Source organism: Xiphophorus hellerii, chromosome 5 (genome assembly GCF_003331165.1).
Source record: "Xiphophorus hellerii strain 12219 chromosome 5, Xiphophorus_hellerii-4.1, whole genome shotgun sequence".
In the NCBI taxonomy this organism is placed as follows: domain Eukaryota; kingdom Metazoa; phylum Chordata; class Actinopteri; order Cyprinodontiformes; family Poeciliidae; genus Xiphophorus; species Xiphophorus hellerii.
The window spans coordinates 28869192-28882852 of NC_045676.1; the positions used below are offsets into that span (position 1 = coordinate 28869192).

At 39.1% G+C, this 13661-nt stretch overlaps 1 protein-coding gene across 1 annotated transcript; it reads left to right on the top strand.

Annotated features, from left to right (window-relative positions):
• The first annotated feature begins 202 nt into the window (after window positions 1–202).
• On the top strand, window positions 203–13284 carry man2b1 (mannosidase, alpha, class 2B, member 1). The gene is made up of 23 exons (XM_032563753.1): window positions 203–317; window positions 596–698; window positions 1611–1784; window positions 1900–2093; window positions 2937–3069; window positions 3173–3318; window positions 4150–4349; window positions 4436–4556; window positions 4672–4750; window positions 6026–6135; window positions 6285–6392; window positions 6594–6710; window positions 6810–6992; window positions 7093–7190; window positions 7305–7425; window positions 8357–8475; window positions 8603–8704; window positions 8791–8878; window positions 8975–9055; window positions 9645–9869; window positions 9962–10111; window positions 10266–10368; window positions 11820–13284. Exons 1-23 carry the CDS (start codon window positions 207–209, stop codon window positions 11921–11923), a joined length of 2970 nt encoding a protein of 989 aa, XP_032419644.1. The 5' UTR covers window positions 203–206; the 3' UTR covers window positions 11924–13284.
• Window positions 13285–13661: the final 377 nt, after the last annotated feature.

Consider the following 13661-nt stretch of genomic DNA (forward strand, 5'->3'; position numbering starts at 1 on the left):
CACCTCACAACCTACTTTAAAATTTCTTCCAATAAATAAAAAACAACTCAAAGACAGTTTGTTTGTTTTTTGACGTAGAAGTGTCTGTTCTGCCTGACAGTCTACACTGAGGGTTAAAATACCCACAGCACTTCCCATGTGGAATTCAGTCACGTGACCGAAGCTCATATAAACATATGTCATATGATTTTGTGTTAGTTTTCAACATGGCGGCCAGCTGCCACTTCTTTGCGGCTGCTTTGCTGTTGCTCTTCAGCGGGGTTTTAAGTTTTCCTGTCGGCCAAGAGGAAAAAGGCGCCACTACCTGCGGATACCAGGTTCGTTATTACGGTTTTTGTAGCTTTTACAGTCTGAAGGTTTGTTTTGTTTTTTTTGTTAACCTGAGAGCTAAACGGTCTGGTGCGTTTTTTCTTTCACTTTCACTCATCCTTATTTTCTGAGCTGTCGGTGTGTGTAAGGGAATTAGTTTTTTGTTTTTTTTTATCGTCATTTTAAAATGGGGTTTATTCGCGTTTAGCAGCACAACCGGTGCGCTGATACTTCCGGTTGGTTGTGGAAAGCCATTCGGGTTGATGAAGTGTGTTTGTGTGTCCAGTCATGTCAGGCCACCAAGCCCACCATGCTGAATGTTCACCTGGTTCCTCACACACACGACGACGTGGGCTGGCTAAAGACCGTGGACCAGTACTTCTATGGAGGTCAGTCCCGAACCAAAACCCAAACAACCTTAACTTTCAAAAATACTCTTTCATTTATTGACCCTAAATGTTTAAAGACATGAAAACAATGACCATTTCATTGGGCCATAGGAATTAAAGATGTGGAAATAGTTTTGTGCTCTTAATTTTTCCCTTTTTTTAAATTAGCTGTTACTAACGTAACTATACTGTGTACTGCTGAAAAAACATCGTTTTACATTTTTAAACTTGGACATGGAAGCGCAACATTTTTTTTGGTGACGTTTATTATATTGCACCTGATAAAATACACTTTGACTTTTTTGTGTGTGTATTGACCATTTTGGCTAAATTTGTAATTTACAAGTAAAACCTGAAGTCGGTTGTATATTTTAATATGAATCTCACTTATATTTCCACACATAATGTGTGTTGATGTTTCTGGACTATTCTGTCCTGTGTGTTTTGTCAACACATTTTTACTAGACAAAAAAAAGAACATTTTTATGACAGTTTTATGACCAGACCGCAGGTCCTATCACTTTTGTGTCAGGTTCAGATCTCTTCGTCTTTCCTTAGTGTATTGCTCGGATCCTTTGATTTTTATTAGTAATGATGTGAAATCTTCAGTGAATGAGGTGTCTCTCTAAACATTTTGGTAAAACTCTTGAATAACAGTTTTGTACTGTGATATTTGTAGGTAATTTAAAAATGAGTGTGAATTGTAGTGTAAATATGCTTTTGAATGAGAGGAGGGTTGTTTGTCGGAACAGCTCCAAAAGAATTCTGTGATCAATAACAAGTAATCATCAACTAAAATTGCTAGACCATCATTTATCAGCATAAATCAATATGTATATTCTCAGTGCTGAAGTTTGCGACCTCCAGGGTCCTGAACAATATGACTTTTTCTATTTTCTCGTTTGTGTGAAGATCGTAACGACATCCAACACGCCGGCGTTCAGTACATCCTGGACTCGGTGGTGGATCAGCTGCTGAAGAACCCAGACAGACGGTTCATCTACGTGGAGACGGGCTTCTTCTATCGCTGGTGGAAGCAGCAGAGCTCCAGCATGCAGCAGACGGTCAAGCAGCTGGTTAACCAAGGTGCGCCGCCCGGTGCTGTGTGTTCGCGTCAACGGCGAACACACGGCCGTGTTCGCACAGCTCAGGATGAGCTTGGGTCAGGAAGCTCATCCTGACCCAACTCTTGCTCCTCCAGGTCGGCTGGAGTTTGTAAATGGCGGCTGGTGTATGAGCGACGAGGCCACGACGCACTACAGCGCCGTCATCGACCAGATGACCATCGGCCTGAGGTTTCTGAACGAGACCTTTGGGATCTGCGGTCGCCCCCGGGTCGCCTGGCACATTGACCCCTTTGGCCACGCCCGCGAACACGCCTCTCTCTTTGCACAGGTAGCTGAAGCTTAGCAGGACTGTTACAAAATGAAGCTTTAGTCAATATTTGGTGAATAAGTGCCTTTAATATTAATCACACTCCTTGCTGCCATGGTTTGACCTGAAAGTTACTTTCCTGGAACGTAGATATTTTCTTAGTTGAAGAAAGATTCTCTTTGGGGATTTAGATGTTACAGAGACAATATGGCAGTTATTTCAACTTTATCCGTAAGTTAACTTGGTAACAGCTAAGTTACAAATTTTAGTCGATACTCTTTTGAAACTTAGCCATTGCAGTTTTAGCCGTTACTCTTTCGTGAAAAGGACAAAATAAACCCGTAATGAAGAAAAATAAAGCAAGACTTCCAGTTTCAGTTGATTAATTCACGTTCCGTAACAAACTGGAGTTATTGTTTCATCCTCTTATTTAAAGGCTATGTTTTTTTTATTAAAGCACATTCTCGACATTATGTCAAATTACTGGGATGTAAATAAACTGGTCAGGGTTTTCTACAATAAGCTTGGCAGACGAGACGGGTTCTGTTGAGTCCAGTTGACGACCATGTTCAGGTTACTGACTCTGGTCAGACCTCCATCCTGGAGTAAGTTGGAGGTTATTCTCCACCTTTTATGTTGCACACTCCTGGGTGGTTTTTTTTCTTTTCTTTACACTCTTTACCTTCACCGGTGAGCCGGGGTTTGGTTTTAGTTTACGTTTATTTGTTTATTTATTTTTTGGAGAAACGCCTCACTGATCAGGTGGGGACGGTGTCGCTCACTTTAAGATCCAAACGTGGTGCAGGATAAAAAACAGCTTTTATTGTGAGATTCAGTCGAAGCACCGATGCTTTTGTCCTCCAGATGGGATACGACGGCTTCTTCTTCGGTCGCCTGGACTACCAGGACCGGACTCGCAGGATGAAGGCGAAGGAACAGGAGCTCCTCTGGAGAGCCTCAGACAGCCTCCCACCACCCATGGCCGACCTCTTCACCGGTAAAAAAAAAAACAAAACCAAAACTCCTCCGCCATGCTTCATGACCTGAGACCGCTGCTTCAGCAGAGTGTTTTTTTTTGTTTTTTTTTCTACTGCGTTCAGGAATCCTTCCCAACGGGTACAACCCTCCAGAAGGGTTCTGCTGGGACCAACTGTGCGCCGACGCACCAATCAGAGACGACCCCGACCTTGAGGATTATAACGTTGACGATGTTGTCCAGCGCTTCCTTCGCGCCGCCAAGAGTCAGGTCTGTTGAGACGGGTTTCTCCTCAATGGTTGAATTTTACAGCTGCATAAAAAAATGTAATCCATTTTTGCTTTATCTGTTAAGCAGGCACTAAGCTAAGTTTTATCTAAATACAGTACATTTGAGGCAACGGCTTCTTGTTTTGAAGACATGAATAAATAAACCTCTGGCATATTCCTTGTCTTTCTGAGAGGTGTGGGAAAAGAAAGAAAGAAATGGGAGTTTAGGGAGAGAAAGAAAGGAACAGGAGTCGGTAGAAATCTGCTTCTACACCTGCAGAAAGAGAGAAAAATAAAAATAAAACCAGAGAAATCACTGTTTCTAAATAAACTATTTTTAGCATCAGAACCATAAGAAAGTGCTCATGAAGTTTTGGAAAAACTTACAGAAAATGTGGTTATTTTTATGTTGAAATTTTAGAACTAAAGTCTTTATACTTTATACATCAACTCTTTCAAAAAGGAGAATAACCTGATTTTCTTTATACACAAACAAGCAAGGTTTTTTTTTTTTCCAGCTTAATGACAAAACCCATTCTTGTGTTCATGAAAGCGTTCAGTACCATTCTGTATGAAACGTTTCCCAGTTCTATGAAATTATTTGCCAAAATTACTAGGCTCATACTTGCGATGAAAAACGGTAACGGACACCTTTCCTACAACTGTTGTCCAAGAAGAGCTAAACCGTCAACTGTTAAAAAAATAAAAAAATTATGATTGTTTTAGATTTATAACTATTTAATATTGCAGACAGAATTGCTGTATTTTCTCCACTTTTGTTCCTGTTGTTTGCGTGAGTCATTCGTTTTTCTGTTTTCTTTTCCCCTCTAAGGCGTTAGTGTACAAGACCAACCACATCATTATGACCATGGGCTCAGACTTCCAGTACGAGAACGCCAACCTGTGGTACAAGAACCTGGACAAGCTGATCCGCTACGTCAACGACCAGCAGGGCAACGGCAGCAACGTCAACGTCCTCTATTCCACTCCATCCTGCTACCTGCAGGAGCTTCACAAAGCTAACCTCACCTGGTGCAGCCGACGTCTGGAGCTCAAAACGTGAAGCCTGACATCAGTTCATGTAAACGATTATATCAACCGCGTTTCTCTTTATCAAGGCCTCTGAAGACGGACGATTTCTTTCCCTACGCGGACAACGCTCATAACTTCTGGACGGGATACTTCACAAGCCGACCGGCGCTGAAACGCTACGAGAGGATCAGCAACAGCAACCTGCAGGTAACTACAGTTCACTTACTTTTCTGGTTTTAATCGCTTTTTCAGATTTATAGTTGGTTGTATTTTTCTTTATTGCCCTATTTTTTATTTTATTTTATTTTTTCAAATTTGACAGTCTTGTAATCAGCTGGAGGTTCTGGGCGGTCCAGTTTCCAGGAAGGGGCCGTTTGGACAGGGTGACAGCAAGACTTTGAGTGAGTTTTTTTTTTTTTTTCTTTTTTGTCCAGTTGATTGGTGGAAGGTTCTTGCGTTCAAACCTTTTTAATGAATATCTCTTTATTGGTGGCTCTACAGGCTTTCCAGAACTACACTGTACTGTCAAAACAATGAGAAGTGATGGAAAGTTGCGCAAATTTGTAAAAGCTGCTTGTATTCTATTTGCTGAAGAAACAATAAAAACATCCCTGACAGGGCCCGATTTATAATCACGTGGGCCCCTGGGCTGGAGCTGGCTCTGGTGCCCTCTCCACTAAAGAAAAATTCTTCTAGCAATTCAAATTACAATACGTATTAATAGGTCGATCTATACATGAGTGGGTGTGAACTGATGCATGGTATTAGATTGTATCTATCTACTTATCTAATATATCGATATATGAAAATTAAAAAAATATTCATTCATTAATGCATTCAATAATAAGTAAATAATAATAATAAAAAATTTGTGGTAGCCCCCAAAGAATCGGCGCTCTGGGCTACTGCCTCTGTCGAATGTTCCAACAGCAGGAAATGCATTTCTCTTAGATTCGGTCTGTCACGATAACAAATTTTACTGGATGATAAATTCTCTCAGAAGTTATCGCGATAAACGATAATATCCTTGTTTTGAGTCCATATCCAAATAATATAAAGTTCATGGCATAATAATGTTTTATTAATCTCAAAGATCAATAAACTTTTAATCTCTAACAGTCATTTAACACTGGAACGGCGAGTCGTTTTAAATATCCAAAATAAGTAAACAAAACAACAGAAACGACAAATAAAATGAGTGATGAAGGTGTGTAAACAGAAATGTCCTTCAAAGGAAGGAGCAGGTTGAGGCCAAAACACCAGGCTGAATGAAGACTTTTGTCATCCAGCTTTTGGTAGAAAGAGAGAAAATCATGCAAATGGAAATGATTGAACTTCTTTTAATTTATCATACGATTAGTTGATTTATTGATTATTGTGAGTGGCTTATGACAAGTTCTTCCATCACTTTTTGCACCTGATGGTCTATATGTAGTTTTTGATAGAGTTGTGGTTGTTTTTTATTTTATTTTACCATCATTAATAAACAGGATGATTGGTGTGCATTAGAGAATATAGTGCTTTGACATAAAACTATTCACAACCTTCTATCTGCACCTTCTATTGGTGTTGGTGCATCTAGAGATGGTAAAATACATCAAATATTAGCTGTATACATATTTATTTCTTTTGTATTTCTACATGAATTTTGATGAAGTTTATGCCCTGGTCTGCAGGGAAAGCAATGGCTGTGGCTCAGCACCATGACGCAGTGTCAGGAACAGAGAAACAACATGTTGCTAACGACTACGCCAAGATGCTAGCCAAAGGCTGGCAACACTGCCAGGTACATGAGATGATGATCATATTTCACCTGCTTTAGTCCTGTTTAAACGTTCTCTCTTATCATTTTATGCTGAATAAAACATGCGTTCGTCATGTGTTTGTTTTTGTTTGTTTGTTTTTTGTTTTTTTTCACTAACTGTCCTCGTCCAGGTTTTGGTCAGCAACAGTTTGGCTTCCCTCACTGGCTCCTCTGCTGAAAGAATCTATTGTGATAACCTCAACGTCAGTGTGTGTCCGCTAACCGAGTCCAGCAGCAAGGTGAACACACACACACACACACTCATAATATGATTCATTGTAAACCTGGATCTAGTAATAACCATGTCTTATCCCTAATAATTGTTCTTAAAAACCCCGGTCTGAACTATCATCTTCAAATATAAGATTTTAACAGTGTGAAGCTGCATTGATTCTGTTATTAGAAGCTCAGTGTGTTTGTGTCTCGCCGCTCTGGTCCAGTTCTTGCTCAGTGTGTACAACCCTCTGGGTCGGTCCGTCACCTGGCCCGTCAGGCTGCCGGTCAACGGGACGGTGTACGCCGTCACTGACGCTCAAGGAAAACCCGTGGACTGTCAGGTTAGTCAATCTGTTGCTCCCAAACCCTTAGTTAAAGGAAACCTCCAAGTGTGCCACCCTATGACTTCTTCTTTTTGTGTTTTTATTTTCGTTTTGAAGGTGCTTCCTGTGTCCAGAGCCACACAGGAAGTGAGGAGGAGCCGCAGCTTCGCCAAGAACGAGCTGGTGTTCCAGGTCCGAGCTCCTCCTCTGGGTTACAGCAGCTACTCTGTGTCCCTGCTGCAGGACGGGCCGCCATCGTCCTCACCTCAGCACCAGGCTCCCACCAGCATCCAAAACAAGGTACATGTTCAGAAAGATGAGTCGGAGTCCACCACGCTTAGAAATGAGCGTGATAAAATCAAAACTGACTTGTGACTGTTTCTTATACGATGTGCTTCAGTTCCTTCAAGTGACCTTTGACCCTGACACTGGCCTTTTGTCCGGTCTCAGCAACCTGGAAACCAAACAGACCATAAAGCTTTCACAAAACTTCTACTGGTTGGTGTTTCTTCCAAAACAAAAACAAAATGTGTTTAAATTCAGGTTTTTACCTTAAGTTTTCTAATGATAATTGATTAAAAAAAAAAAAACATGTGTGTTTGGGCGTTTTAGGTACAATGCCAGTGACGGCAACAACGACGAGAGTCGGCAGACCTCTGGAGCCTACATCTTCAGACCCAACTCCTCCACACCTGTCATGGTCAGCAGTAAGGCCAGAGTGGAGGTCTTTCAGGTAGCACTGCGTTGACTTTTAACCTCATGTTTATGTATTTAAACTCACAGGCTTCTAACTTTGACACTATGATTGATTTCAAGGTGTCCGTGGATCCATGTATCTAAAACGAAGGTCTTAAAATGTCTTGAATTCACAAACACAATGTAAACTCGCCTTAAATATGGTAACCACAGGTCTTAAATTTAGTCATATTTTATGTATTATTATTATTATTTTTTTTTTTTTTTGCTCATTGGACTTTTCTTTTAGGTAAAAACTTCAGAAGCTGCTAATAAGACCTTACCTGCCAGTTAGCTAGTAAGCTAGCTTAGGCTTAAAAATACAAACTGTTTTTCATACCAGATATGATTCTAATTTTTTTTTTGTTCTGTTTTTTGTTGGTTTTTTTACACAAGAGAAATTACAAATGACCAAAAATATTTTCATAAAATGTCCTTTATTCCTATTAACTGTGCGTTGAATAACAGAATATACCATTTCTTCCTCAACAGTTTTCCATGTTTTTGTTTCTTTATTTTGTACATTTTTACAGATTTTATATTTCATTCATAATAGTCTTTAAAATGTCTTTAAAAGTCATTAAATTTGAGTTGGTGAAACCTGCAGAAACGCAGCATAAAGAAATGTGAAACTGCACATAGTAACTACATTTAGTCATATTTTCAAATGTATTTATCTGGAGAAACAATTACTGTTGCTGAACAAAGAGTGTAGAAAAAATGGTAAAGCTAAAAATCCTGACGATTTTTAAACATCGTTAATTGGAGTTTATCATGACGACATTAAATCAAAATCGTATAGCGACGCAACATTTATTGCGATAAATGATAAACGATACCACAAATGCCCGCCCCGAGGACACTTTAAGTTATAAAATAGATCCTAAAAGAAAAAGTTTTCTATTAATTCTGTAACGTCGTGTGAACAGAACTCGGTGGTGCAGGAGGTGCGGCAGCGGTTCGCTCCCTGGGTGTCTCAGGTGGTCCGACTCTACGCCGACAGCAAAGCCGTGGAGCTGGAGTGGACGGTCGGACCGGTGCCGGTCAGGTGAATGCCAAATATTTATGAGCTGGGAAAATAATCTGCACCTGTAGTATGTGAATGTTTTGGACACCTTGTTTTTAACGTGGTCTGTGAATGTTTGATTTTATGTTTAAATCTGTTTATTGGCTAGTGATGACCAGGGGAAGGAAGTGATCACTCGTCTGGACACCAGCATTAAAACCGCAGAGTTTTTCTACACCGACTCAAACGGCAGAGAAGTTCTCCAGAGAAAGTACGAAAATGTCTTTTAGATATCATATCGTCTAAAAAAAATAAATAGAAAACGTTAGATGAGTATTTTGGATTTGTTTCCAACAGGAAAGACTTCCGTCCCACATGGCAGCTCAAGCAAACAGAACCCATTGCTGGGAATTATTACCCCATCAACTCTCGCGCCTTTATAAAGGTCTTAATTACTCTTTTCTTTTGCTAATCACTTTCTTCATCTTTTTCTTTTATTTCCTGCAATTCTACAAACATTTTACTGTATGTTTGTATTCAGGATGGCACGGACCAACTCACAGTAGTGACAGATCGCTCTCAGGGAGGAGCGAGTATATACAACGGATCTCTGGAGATCATGGTACAGCATATTTACACTTTATATCTGTTTAAAACAAGCAGTAAGCACCAATACTGAGGTTTTAAGAGAATGCTCCTTTCATGGGTCCAAACATGAAAGGACCCATGATGTAAATGTAAAATTTACAGGAAGTAAATGTAAAATGTACATGGGGCTAACTACAACACATTGTATTAAATTACATATTTTCTGTGGTAATTGTCCATTTTTTTTTCTTTTTCTTCAACTAATAACAGCGGTTGAGGGCCTAAAGTACCTCAATTAGTCATATAGTTATTAGCTAGATCAGAAAATTAGCCTGACTGCCTCGCTTTGGAAGCCATCTTAAGCATTCAGCATGCTGATGTGAGAAAATCTTCAATGGTGCAGACTGAGCATTTGCACAGTGTAGCATGAGAGTATGTTGGGTTGTCATTTTAATTGTTGATTGCATAAAAATTGTTTAAAAAAAATTAGCAGCACCGACTGTGAGTTGTGTGTTTTTATGTTTTAACTTCCATTATTCGGAATCGTGTTCCTTATCCTCCCTGCTTTGTTTGGCTAACAGTAATGCTACATGTTTAATGAGACCACTAACGTTCCACTGCAGCTTCACCGCCGGCTGCTGCATGACGACTACCGCGGCGTCGGTGAAGCCCTCGATGAGAGTTCGGAGCTCTTCCCCGACGGCCTGGTGGTCCGCGGTCGCCTCCTCCTCTCCCTGGAGCCGCCTGCCACCGCCGCAGACACACACCGCCCCCTGGCACAGGAAGTGGTATCACAACCCCTGCTGTCGTTCACCAATGGAGACCTGAACCCGAACGCACGACTGGAGGTTCGGGTTAACACACCGCACCTCTGACAGATTAATAACAACTAAGAAATGAGGTTTTAGAATTGAAGAAAATTGGCTTTTTTCTTTTTCAGTTTTCAGGCCTTCAAGCATCGCTGCCCCCTGCTGTCCACCTCCTGACACTGAGTCAGTGGGACGAGGAGTCCGTCCTGCTCAGGCTGGAGCATCAGTTCCAGAGCTGGGAGAGCAAAACCAGCTCCCAACCCGTCACAGTCAACCTTCAGGTCGGACATTCAGACCTCATGACACTCCTTAGAAAGAGAAATATTTCACCAATTCTCTTTCTAACAACTTTTAAGTTTAAAAATAGTGAATTAAATGTACTTGAACATCATGCCTTTTAAATGATTTTCTGTCTTTTTTTGTGTGTGTGCGCAGAAGCTGTTTTCCACTCTGAATGTTCTGGGTGTTTCTGAGCTGAACCTTTCAGCCAATCAGTGGAAAGATGAGATGAAGCGTTTTGATTGGTCTCCTGAAAAAGGTACAGGTCATTCTAACAGGTGTCAAATACACTGGGGGTTAGTGCGCGACATTTCAAGTTTACAGTATGGAAGGTGAAGAATGGCAAATTATAGTGAATAAATACTAATTTATGAAATAATTAAATCTGTCATTCATTTATTAGAACTGGGAATAAATACCAAAATTATTGTATGATTAAATATAGAATAATCATACATTCCTCACTTAAGTGTATTGATTTTTGTGTGGAAAAATTCAATATCATTATTTCATGTTCCTTTGCTGAAGCATTTGTTATGACTCTGAGGTTAATATTTCACTGGAAGTGTGAAAGCAACTTGAATATATTGATTTAATAAACTCTTAGAGTGGCTCCAGACTCTATCTGTAGTTTTGACTGAAATATCTCTAAGTGGTTCCGTGTAGAGGAAGCTGCCACAGACTTCAGACAGCAATACATTAGAGCCAGAGTTACTCACTCAGATTGTATTAAATAAATTACAGCAGCTTAATTGTTCTTCAAGTTATTTCTGCACTTTCTAGCAGAGATGTTGACCTCAGAGGTAAATTTGATGTGCCGTTTGAAGCAGCCAATCAGACGTCTTTGCAAGCTGCTCTAGTCCCGCCCACTTGGTTCAATGTGCTTGTTTGCAAAGTGCTTCAGCACAATAAAATGATCTATTAAATCATTATTTAAATAAAAAAATCAAATCAATACATTTAACTGAGGACCATAATTAAATGTAATATGCTTAATAAATCATTTGTGTAATTATTTCAAGGTTTAGTAAATGACTGGCATTTCAATATTTCATAAACCAAAAAGGATTATTCAAATAATTATTATATCAATGAAAATTGGATTACGTTGCAGTTCATATTTTTCAAGTTTTATACTTGGAAAATATAAAGCTAATTATTACATGTAATTAGTTGCTGATTACATGTAGCAGTAAAATCTATGTTTTTTGGGATAATAATAATAATAATGTGTTTAAGTTTTAGTTTCTACTCAGACATTTATCTGGAGATTAGCTGATGGTTCCTACTCAGCCAAATGTTTGGGGGTTTGCAATGTCTGGCAGCGGTCACTGCCTGGTCACTGCCTGGTCACTGCTGACTTGGTGTTGTGCAGCTCAGAGCAAACTGAGCAGAGGATGAACAGGAAGTGTCTGTCACATTGTAACTCTGCAGCAGCGGTGGCGGTAATCGCTGCCTCATTACAATCAGAACAACGCCCCCAGGCTCTAATTAAACTAGAATATAATCAGCCATAAATTTGTCTTATTGTTTCACAGCAGGGTGGTTTAATAAAGACTCGTTTTATTTATGTGGCGTTCTCGGCTTGGGGACGGACTGTTTTACTACAGGCTGCTTTGTTTGATGCTAACAAGGTGTAAAGTAGGCTTTATTACACCTCTTACATATTTTTAGTTACACGCTCTAATAATTAACATTTTGTCTTGACAGAAGAGAAACCCCTGCTGAAGACGTTTGAGGATCCGTCTGTGTGGGAAATCACCCTGAGGCCCATGGAGATCAGAACATTTTTACTCAGGGTCACATTTCAATAACCAATCATGTCCATCCAATAGGTGGAAAGGTGTTCCAAACTGAGGATTCCGCAAATATCACTTAAATCTGCAGTGAAAGGGATTTGAAAATAATTTTCATTTATGCCTGTCTTTTTATTGTTTCCACTAGTGACAGGCATTAAATCACACAACTTTCAAATTTTAGCTGAAGACACCTTCAGACGCTGCTGTAACCGTCTTCTCTTCAGAAAAGCAATCACCCAAATTTCAGCTGATTTAAAGACAACAAACACTGCAGGAGTGAAATAAAGTTTTTAAAAAAAGTTAGAATGTCGAATAATTGCAGTCATTTTAAAAGTTAGAGCCGTCAGTCAGGTTGAATGACGAACTTTAGGTTTGGACCTGAAGGTTTGTTTGACTGTAACATACAGCAGGAGCCACACAACATGAATAAAACCTGAAACAATTTATTATAACTGAAACTGCTGCTGAACAGCCCCCAACACTTCCTATCATATTCCAAAATATCAGGAATATTTTATACGATTCCCACTGCTGAAAGCTTTTTCCGTTTGCATTCACTTAGTATTACCAAATTGTCTTCACAGTACTTTTTTTAATCCACCCATGATATTCCTCAGTATTATGCTGTTCCTGTTACCGCCCCCTTGTGGTAGCAACAAAACATTGCAACTAGACTATTAAGAATAAAATGAACCTTTTAAGAAATTTGAATCTTTCCAACTTGGAGCAGTGACTGTATTTCTGCTGTAAAGCACTTTAATCTAATTTGTCTTCACTGAATTATGCAGTGCTATGAACAGACTGTTTAAAACCCACTTTTTACAACTTTTTAAAAATTTTTGGGCGAATATTTAAATGGGTACTTTGTTCATTAAATCAGCTGCAGTTTAAGCTGCAGACATGAGAGTTCAGATGGCAAAACATTGTAATTGTCTGTAGGTTCCATCAGTGGCTCAAAAACTAAATTCATGAATGGTTTGGACTAAAACTGGAGCTGTGATGAGAAATATTTTGGGTAAAAGGACAATCTATACATGGATTCAAGCAAAAATCTATTTTTTTAAATGACTTATTCTTGAGGTATATAAAGAATAATGAATAAGGTAGATTTTTTTTCAGGAATTATCCATAACTGGATAAAAATCTTAATTTTGTCTCCACTGTGAAATTTCTGAACCATCTGCACATTTATAAACAATTTGAAGATGTAGATACAGGATTATTTCCATGTCTGTAGAAACAATTAACTGTTTTTGTTACCAACTGGTGCCAAAATATACTGACCAACATGTGCAATATTTTGTTTTACTCATGTATGTACATACATGTTTTTACAGCTGAACAAGCATCTTATAATAAAATTCTGGTCATTTGCATCCGTTGTCATTCTTGCTTCAAAAGTCAAGGTTTTCTAGAAAATTCCATATTTTTTTAATCAAATCTCACTTTTCAAATAATAGTAATTTCCAAGTTTTTTTTTTATCGTTTCAAGTCAAATTTTTTGACATGTTACGTTGATCACTACAATTGTAATTGAGTCAACTGCATTTACCTTAAAACTTCACAAATTGGAATTACGAAAATGACCATTTTGAAGACACGTTTTCTGATGTTTGTGAAACTGTATTTTTTTCGACACTATTGGAATACCGACACAGTTTGTGCACATTTGTAGTGTGTGCATCTTGTCAAACATTTTCAACTCCAAAGCTTTCTATTCAAATTGTTGACTTTGTAGCCAAATTCTGTGCAT

Excerpts from the sequence above, each read along its gene's own strand:
- man2b1 (XM_032563753.1), top strand. The coding sequence starts at position 207 with ATGGCGGCCAGCTGCCACTTCTTTGCGGCTGCTTTGCTGTTGCTCTTC. Across the intron at positions 4,557-4,671 it reads TCAGCAACAGCAACCTGCAG|TCTTGTAATCAGCTGGAGGT; the intron begins GTAACTACAGTT and ends CAAATTTGACAG. Across the intron at positions 9,056-9,644 it reads ACGGATCTCTGGAGATCATG|CTTCACCGCCGGCTGCTGCA; the intron begins GTACAGCATATT and ends GTTCCACTGCAG.